This window comes from Streptopelia decaocto (assembly GCF_964273445.1).
Source record: "Streptopelia decaocto genome assembly, chromosome: 2".
Lineage (NCBI taxonomy): Eukaryota > Metazoa > Chordata > Aves > Columbiformes > Columbidae > Streptopelia > Streptopelia decaocto.
Genome location: NC_138655.1, coordinates 115,200,777 through 115,210,674, shown reverse-complemented (window position 1 = coordinate 115,210,674; position 9,898 = coordinate 115,200,777). Strand labels below are relative to the sequence as shown.

General features: G+C 42.4%; 1 protein-coding gene across 1 annotated transcript; it reads right to left on the bottom strand.

Moving 5' to 3' along the window:
- Positions 1-238: 238 nt before the first annotated feature.
- RP9 (RP9 pre-mRNA splicing factor) lies at positions 239-6,602 on the bottom strand (the record flags this gene model as incomplete). Its single annotated transcript, XM_082043947.1, has 6 exons — positions 239-1,369; positions 2,292-2,353; positions 3,786-3,877; positions 4,173-4,302; positions 5,105-5,135; positions 6,406-6,602. The coding sequence occupies 6 exons, from the start codon at positions 6,600-6,602 to the stop codon at positions 1,153-1,155; spliced, it is 729 nt and encodes a 242-aa protein (XP_081900073.1). The 3' UTR covers positions 239-1,152.
- Between the last annotated feature and the right edge of the window lie 3,296 nt (positions 6,603-9,898).

The window sequence follows — 9,898 nt, the reverse complement described above, 5'->3', positions numbered from 1 at the left end:
ATGGCATTTTATAGCTATCTCAATCTTTCTAGTTGCCTGCAAGATTATGCAAAACAGAAGTGTGGTGAGTCCACAAAGTCAAGTACCCAAAACATTCCCTTCTTTCTGCTTACAAGTTCTTTTTTATTGTTCTGTAGCTTATGTGTATATAGTTAAAAAGAATTTGGAAGCCTTCAACATTTATATTCTTGTGGGATGATTCATAAAGTATTACTACATAAAATAATTATACAGAACATAAAAAATAAGTTGGAATTTATTTTGCCAGGCCTTTTTAAAAGGAAAAAAAAAAAACAAAAACAACCTCAAATGTATCAAAACAACTGATACTGAAGTGTATGTAGAAATTAATCTTTTTCATTTCTAACATGAAAACCCACTTTTTAGATAACAGAAACCACTACCTCTTTACAGTAAAGTTGAACATCTGACATCATTACACTTAGATCTCACTCCTAGGGTCTGGAGAACACTTCAGGTCCTGCAGAACTGTGTGTATTAATAGTGATGATGATGCAATTTTTCTACACAAAAAAACCCAAGTCTTGCTGATGCTGCAGTTTTGTCTTAAAGTAAATGACCTTGATTAATGTTTTCACCTTCAGTAATGCTCTTTATTTCCCTAGCTGCCAGTACTAGGATACACTGAACTTCAGCATATAGGCAGCATGCAGAGAACAACAATACAGTACAACCTGCTTAGTGTAAGCACTGCAAGTGAACTCTCAGTGCTCTGCATGGTACAAACTGCAGTCCTGTTACAATGAGGCTTTGTATATAATAAAATAACTTCAAGAAGAAAAGACACTTCAATGGACAGTCTGCTGAACTCTGCAGATTTGTTGGTGCTATCTTGGTAATCACTGTGTTCTGCCAAGAGTCACATGTGGCAACTCAGAGGCCCAATGTGACCACGATGGATGAGCCTCAGCACATGTTTTACAGTGTAAATATATGGTTGATTATCATTGACTGCACCTCTTTTCTTTCTGGCTGCAGCACTGCAAAGAGGCAGAAGAGCACAGCCAGTGTAGGATGTTATATGTAGCCATCTGTATGTTCTGAGTTTATTAAAGCCCTTTCTGGTGGTTTCTTCCTCCTTTTGATCAGTTCACAAGTAGAGGTCAATAAGCATGCAGCAGGTGACTCCTGTCAGTCAGATTCTGACTTCTCATTAGATTTAGATGATTTATGCTTTCTCTTTTTCTTTTTCTTCTTTTCTTTCTTTTTCTTTTCCTTCTTCCTCTTTTTTTTCTTGTGTTTATCTCTACATTCTGAGGAAGTGGAGCTGCTGCCACCTTCATCATCCTCATCACTGCTATCATCTTCTGAGGTAGAGTCTTCCAGGAGCCGCTTCAGTTGCTGTATCCTGAGTTTAAAAAATGTGAATAAGAATACTGTCCAGCTCTCCTCTACCTCTAATAATTTATTCTAGTTTTCACCTGTTTCCTTCCTAGCGTGAGAAATTGAAGCTGCATGCAAAGGGACAGGGGACACTTCCTCTTTTTCTGAGTTACGTCCCCATTGCAGTTTTCACAGACTGATAAAGACCACCGCAAGAAGTTCTATGCTTCCCCATACACAGATGCATATTCAGATTATGGTATTATGACATTCAATGCCCTGCTGATAAAGAGATGTTGATGAAGTTGATGGAGTAGATTCTGCTTTAGATGCAGAGGTATTTCTGATAGGCACTTTTCCTTTGAACTTTCACGGATTACTGGCAAATTGGGACAAACTATTTGCTTCTTTTATTGTTGCTTTCAGCATCCTCCCCAAGGGCAGCAGCAGTACCACTCTATGGGCCATCTATAGTTTGTTCAGTTATCTCATTGATGCAGTTCAAGTAAGAAAGCATTAAAAAACTCTGCTGCTTTATATATTGAATAAGGACCTCACATGAAGAATAACATCAGGTGCCTAGAACTAATTTTCTAAATCTACCCTGTTGTGTCTACTGATGGCACTTTGATGTACCCAATTTAAAAAAAAAAAAAACCACCCAAACCTGTTTTTTCAGGCCTGAAACAAAACTAAATGAATATAACTCCTCTTTAAACTTTGTTTTGGGAAGAAATATTGAAGCTAATACAATAAAAGAGGTAGGAAGTACTATTGCATGATTACTGAGAAAACAGAAATCCATTAGTCTTTGCCAACATGAACTGCCATCAGAAATGTTCTAAGTTGGTAAGGGTAACTTACACCAAAATTTAACCTATACATTAGTATCACGTTAGCAGAATGAAAAATGAATTGAAAATTCAGTTTACTACAGTCACACTTACCTCATTTCTTTTTCATGACGTTTATTTTCCCTTATGATATCATACATTGGATCTTCATGTGCCTTTAAAGTGGAAAACAGAAAATCCAGTGTTGGTAAAGACAAGTATTTATCACTGACCGTTGTATTTCCTAAAAAAAATAAACCAAAGCAACCCAGTGCAAGAGGCTTTCATCAAAAGAAGAGATACACTTAACAAGCTCTTAATTCACAAGTATACTCTCAGACTTAACATTGTTAATCTGCACTTTTTTTTTCTTTGGGAAAAGCTTATCTAGTTACATCACGAATGAAGGGGACCCTCCTCGGGTACACTACCTCTCTCCTCCAATCACAGTTAAGAGAACCCTCTACATGTACTATAGGAGTAGCTAGTCATAGATGGAATATTGAGGTTCAAAATAATGAGCTATGACCTTAAAGCATATTTTAAAAACTTGGATGCAAACACAGGAGCAAGGAATATAAGACAAGCGGATAATAAAGCTGGAGTTGTCTTAGCATGCTATGCACTACTATCGCTGGCTCTTAAATTCATTATTTTTAAATTAAACAGGCATTGCAGCAAAAGGTAGTTGTGATGGAAGATAACAAATAAACACTGCGGATATTTAAGGTGAATTCGTGCCATGCAAGAACGCAGCAAAAAGACAGGGTGATAATTTCTGTTGGAAGACTAAGCAAACAAGTTCAACAGAGAGGAGATATCAGACGCTGACCAGAAGTGGGAATTAAAGTGTCAGTAGCAAATGAAAGACGTTGGGAATGCACCATGAGGGGCCTTGGACACACAGCAAGAGTTTGATACAACAGAGAAGCCTGAGGGAGAATGGAGAATAGAGGCAATCTGGTCATCAGAGAGGGCTAAAAATACTCTTTGCAGTAGCATACAATCAGAATGAGTCCAGAGTACATTTCTCAAGGACAGAAATGAGGACATAAGAAACAAAGTGATGAGAGCTTGAAATACAAGTGAACAATACAGAGGAACAGGAAAAGTTAAAAGAGGTCACGCAGAAAGGATGCGCAGAACTGAGATGTAGCCTCATGTAGCAAGAGATCAGACTTGTAGACAATGACTGGATTACAGACCTAGACAACGGGCATCATGATGTGGTTGCTCACAGTGAGAGCAGAAGGCTTGAAGCAGCTGTAATGTGGGCAGCTCAAGCTTGACTAAAAATGTTTGTTACGTTGAGATTTTAATCACAAAAACTGAATATAATGGTTGAAACAGGTTCTTGAAGATTTCCAATTTAAATGTAAAAATTACTAATTTTCCTCTTGAAGAGTAGATTTTTCTGCAAAGTAGTCAAATATCCAACCACATCTGTAGCTTTTTCTTTATTAGGAGATTTTCGGCATCTATATTATGCTAGAGACAGAGGAAAAGTCCTTAATAAAGCATCATCCAACAGGCTACTTTTCATTTGCAAGATTATGCATCATCAATATTAAAAAATACAAGCAATGATACTGCAGGATTTGTACTCACTACTCTAAATTGTTCCAATTTCTGATTGCCTTTAATAAAGAACGGGCATTCTTTATCTCCTGTTCTGTGTCCATAACGTTTACACCTCCAACCTTTAAAAAAAAAGCAGCAGCAGTGAATTGCATCTCTTAGTCAGATCAGACAAAAATTTTTTAAAAAGGCATATTTATGGAAAATATTTTAAACTGGGTGAAACAAATAAATAGATACAAGTATTATGTTGATAAATATAACACCCATAGAATGCAGCCTTCAAGTGCTTTTATATTAATATGATGCCAAACTACCTGAAACTCGCCATCTGTCCACCAGACATTCTGCCCTCCCCCAGAGTAAACGGATGGCTATACGAAGGTCCAATGATATCTGCAATGTTTTCAGCCTTACACTGCATGACTTTGACTTCTTTTCCCAAAGGCATCCAAAGCCCTTTTGTTGGGGCATGTGCCAGGAATTCTCGTGCACTTTCATTGCCTGGTACATCAGGTATGCAGTCTTCTGGTTTTGTTTCATTCTCCTATGGAAAAAAGAGAAGGACAATAATTATTTTTTTAATAACTTTGTAAAAATTAATACTTCATGTGTCCAAGCCTTCACTTAATATGGAACCTATTTCCCCTGTAACATTTCTTTTTATTGTAACACATAAAGGATCCAAAATACCTGACCCTTTTAACAGTACCAAGTCATATTCTTTTTCCCTCACCCTTGAATCTTCCAGTCTGAACTACGTTGCCCTATTAATTCAATTACTCCCCACCTATTTTAGTAATTTATGCAAATAAATAATATAAATGAAAACTTAACAGACAAGCAGAGATTTTACTTTTTCTGCTAACAAGACATAACAAAAACAACCTTTACAACACAGAGCAGTATTTTTTAGGGTAAAAGCACTATATTATGGGTTAAGTATATAGATTTGTCAAAAGCAATACTCATTATGAAAGTATTTTTACACTATTACTTGAGCAAAAGCAATGGAGAAGAATCCTGAAAAGATGTCATTCAAAGTGAAAATCTGCTTCACCATAAAAGACTCCCCACTATCCACGCTATTAAATACTGCATTAGTTGTGCATGCTAAGAGGTGAGGACAGATCTGGTATTATCGTGTTTGATTCTGGGCATTTCACTCCAGATTCACCAAGTCAAAGAGGTTGGCTTGTAACTAAGAAGCCCTGAGTTTTCCCCTGGAAGCACCTATTTCTCTCTGTAATTTATATAGGCAATGTAGACACTTAAGATAAATGGCTAAAAGACAAGTTGTGTGAAAATCCCTTGTGATGCTAAAATTTGACTGTATTACATTTACCAACCTTAATTAGCCCTGGGGGAGGTTTCTCATAGCTGAAAAGCAATAGAAATGTCGTTACTCTGCAGCTTAGCACAGACAAATAAATTGAGAAAACACACTCTTTCAATGGTATAGAGTTAAAACCTTCACCTCACATTTCCCCTTAAATTTTACTCAACCAATTATCACTAAGAGCTATAGCAGAACACGGATACCCGGGTGCAAGCAGACTGACACAATGTCATGTCATCACACACATCTCTTGCAACCATCCTTCAGATGCATATTCTTGTGGGGGAACAACCACTTTCAATGCACTGCTTTACAGGGATGTGTGGCACATCCAATTCAGCTTACCTTACCACAAATGCACAATTCTCTTTTTCTGTAGCACCCTTCCCCAAGATCTCCCTGACACAAATTTCTTCCCTCCAGCATTGCTGAATCATACACACATTCAGCTGAAAATGTCAAGTCAGACCATTCCCTACATCTAGCTTTGCCAGCCAAATCTAGTATATAATAATAACTTCATCTTCTTCTCTCTGTGTATTAAGCCTGAAGACAGAACCTTATGGATCATCTTTCCTGCAGCATTTCTCCTGAGTTAATAGTAGATATAAAATATATTAAAATCCAAATAGAAAGCAGGTGCTACATAGAGCAAAGCAAATAAGAAAGGTCATGTGCTTAGGAGTTGAATGACAAGATGCTATGAAATGGTCTTTATAACAATAACTTTTTGAGTGCTGTTTGGTATGTTTCATAACAAACATTTTTACTTTCACTTGGAAAGGAAAAAATTATGTTCTTGTGAATCTTCTGATCTTTTTATTCCATTAAAATCCCTTTCAATGGAATAACATAAACCTTTCACAGCACTGTGCGCTACCGATGGAGTCATTAGACAAATGGCAAACCTTTTTATCTTTTCTTTTTTTAATTTAAATCCACTCTAGTGAAAACCAGCCGAACCTCTGCGTCTATGCTGCAACTCCCAGAGTCCTAGGAACCTGGAAAAGACGCATTTTCCCCCGAAGAAATCGCAATAAAGTCACCAAGCATGTTTGCACTTATGTGTAAAAATGGGTCATATTTTTCAAATGTGACGGAGCCGGAGCAGCCGCGGCGGGAAGGGAACAAGCCCCAGCCTTCCGCGGGGCCAGGGACAAAATAAAAAACAAATCACCCCCACTGCCCCCCAACCCTGCACTGGAAACGCGTCCCAAATGCCGACGGGGCAGAGCGGGGAGCGGCCGAGCGGGGCCCGGGGGCTGCGCGACCTCCAGCCCCCCGGGCAGCCTCCCCTCCTGCGCTCCTTACAAGGACTCCAGGTGCTGGAGCTTCTGGAGCTGCTGCGCCTCCTGCCGCTTCCGTTTCCTCTCATGCCGGTCCTGGCTCCTGCCGCCGCTCGCCGCGGACTCCGGGTGGCTCCTGGGCCGCGCCTGGCTGCCCCTCGCCGCTCCCTCCCCCGCGCCCCCCTCCTCTTCCTCCTGCCCCCTCGGCGCCCTGTGGGACATCGGCGCGGCGGGCAGTGCCGCGGCGGACGGAGAGGCCGCGGGTACGCCCCTCCTCTCTCCCCGCCCTCCACGCTGCGCATTTCGGTTTCACTTCCCCTCCCGGACTTCCTCTGCAGGCGCGGCCAGGCAGCGCCCCCTCCACCAGCGCCGCGGCCACGGCTGGTCAGAGAATCACAGAATGTCAGGGGTTGGATGTGACCTCAAAAGATCATCCAGTCCAATCCCCCTGCTGGAGCAGGAACACCTAGATGAGGTTACACAGGAAGGTGTCCAGGCGGGTTTTGAATGTCTCCAGAGAAGGGGACTCCACAACCTCCCTGGGCAGCCTGTTCCAGTGTTCTGTCACCCTCACTGTGAAGAAGTTTCTTTTCAAATTAAAGTGGAACCTCTTGTGTTCCAGTTTGAACCCGTTACCCCTTGTCTTACCATTGGATGTCACCGAGAAGAGCCTGGCTCCAACCTCGTGACACTCACCCTTCATATATTTGTAGACATGAATGAGGTCACCCCTCAGTGTCCTCCAAGCTAAAGAGACCCAGCTCCTTCAGCCTTTCCTCATAAGGGAGATGCTCCACTCCCTTCATCATCTTTCTTGCCCTGCGCTGGACTCTCTCCAGCAGTTCCCTGTCCTTCTGGAACTGAGGGGCCCAGAACTGGACACAATATTCCAGATGTGGTCTCACCAGGGCAGAGTAGAGGGGAAGGAGAACCTCTCTCGACCTACTAACCACCCCCCTTCTAATACACCCCAGGATGCCATTGGCCTTCCTGGCCACAAGGGCACAGTCCTGGCTCATGGTCATCCTGCTGTCCACCAGGACCCCCAGGTCCCTTTCCCCTACACTGCTCTCTAACAGCTCCTTCCCTAATTTATACTGGAACCTGGGGTTGTTCCTGCCCAGATGCAAGACTCTACACTTTCCCTTGTTATATTTCATTAAATTTTTCCCCGCCCAACTCTCCAGCCTGTTCAGTTCTCACTGGATGGCAGCACAGCCTTCTGGCGTGTCAGCCAGTCCTCCCTCTCTCTCGCCTCAGCCCTTCCACAGCCTGAGGCACTGTGAGGCAGCTGGGTGGTCCCGCCAAGCTTTCCCAAGGATTAAAAATCACATGTGGAGTGGTGTGCCCTCAAAACATCGTTATTAAAACAAAAAAAACACCTCAGTGCCCGCACTGTGGTTGAGGTGGGTATGGATCTGCCCTGGGGCAATATGGCGGCAAGTTGGCCAAGAGATGTTAAGGGGCAGGTGGCCCAGGGAGATGGTGCCGGCTGAGCACAGGGCAGGCCTGGCAGCGAGGGAGTCACCTCCCTCACCGAGGCCTCAGGGATGGTCAGGGATGCAGCTGAGGGGCATCTGGGAGCAGGGGAGAGCAGCTGGGTGTCCAAGGAGGGGGTCCCTGTCATGGTAGTCTTGTGCCATGCTTGCCAGAGGCCAGAATACAGAATCACAGAGTGGTTGCAATTGGAAGGGACCTCTGGAGATCATCTAGTCCAACCCACCTGCTAAAGCAGGTTCACCCAGAGCAGATCGCACAGGAAAGTGTCTGGGCGGGTCTTGAATGTCCCCAGAGAAGGAGACTCCACCACCTCTCTGGGCAGCCTGTTCCAGTGCTCTGGCACCCTCAAAGTAAAGAAGTTTTTTGCAGTTTCTTGCCCCAGCCATGATCTTTTTGTTGCAGGATGAGGAATGGAGGTGGGTTAGGGCTGGGGAGGCAAAGCTTAAATCGCTACTTTAGCCTCACTCTGAAGTTCAAGGGCATGCGAGATTTCTGGGGTTGCATAAAAGCTGAGTGAAATGCTGTCCTGGTTTTGTTAAAAAACAAGTTTCTCTTTTAGTGAATTTGCCTGTCAGCTAAAGCCTTCATATTAGCTGCATTTTCCTGGAGAACAAGATACATGTTTTGGTAAACATAGCAATGGAATGCAAAGTTATTGATAAGCATGGATGGACATCTCACGAGAGGGGCAACAAGAAACCGGTGACCAAGAAACTGACCAACTGTGTATAACGTTCCATTCACATGAATACTTCATATAAAAGTGGGAGATCACGAGGATCTCGTCCCTTTCCTCTTTGCCCTTCTTCGTCCCTTTTCCTTATGGCAAACATTAGGAGAGGACCTTGCTGGTCGTCCCTGCGAACTGAGGCCTAGTGACAGACTGAATCCAGCTCCGGTTGGCTGCAGAGTCCAATCCAGGACTTTGATTGCCGGCTCTGCAGTTGCTGAGACTTTCAAGATTGGTTTTGTATATTTTGTATTATTTTCTCTATTCTTATCAGTAGCATTAGTAAAACATTTTTAATTTTTCCAACTCTCTTCTCTCCGTCCTTCTTTTCCCCCTGATCGCTTGTCCTTAGTGGGAAGGGGGGAGAGGGAGGGGAAAAAGGGGAAAGTGGGGGGGAGAGGAGGTTAACAATACATCTGCCAGGGTTTTATTGTCACCCCGCAATCTAAACCCTTGACAAATGCAAAAAAAAAAAGGATCTTGAAGAGAAGTCCAGGAACTGAAGGTGATTCTACCTGATCATCCTAGTGCTTCAAAAGTGCACATCTAAGGCAAAGGATGCTGTTTGCTGGCAATTACTATTATAGCACCCTATGGTTCTAGAGTACAAGAAGATAAAAATAGTCATTAAAAAGCCTTATCTTTTATAAGGGAAATATCAATCAGGATATATTTAACAATGCTATATCATTAAACAAGCACTATTTTAATATTATTTTAGGTCCTACTTGGTAAAACATTACTTATTTGGGATGAAAGACCATGTCTCATTTCTCACTTGTGTTCAGCTAAGTAGCTGCTATTGTAACTTCAGATTCTGGGAAACTGGTTTTGTCCAGTTAATTCTGTTGCAGTCTTTTGCAAGGATTCAGTCCTTATTTTAAGCTTTAAACAAAAGAATATAGCTTTTGCATGTCCTGCCACTAATATATAATGTTGATGGAGATTTTTATTTCACACACCAAATTTGTTAGATTTGCTGGGACTTGAAAGATTGCAGCAGTCATTCTACTGCAAAACACCACTCAGCAGCAAAGCAACACAATGTTGCAGATATCAAACCCAACTTCTGCTCTTCAAAAACTAATTCTGACATATCCATATGGCTGAGATGTCATGAGATGACACGTAAGTTGTGAGAAAACCTTCATTCATCCCGTGGGTCTGTAGTTGGCATGTGTTTTGCTTAGTGGTGGGTCTTCCGTGAGTTTGATTAGGAGCCTTTCTCTGGGCCTAATCTGGGAAGGAGAGGTGGAGTTGCTGCCATCTCTCTACATGGCAGATGACA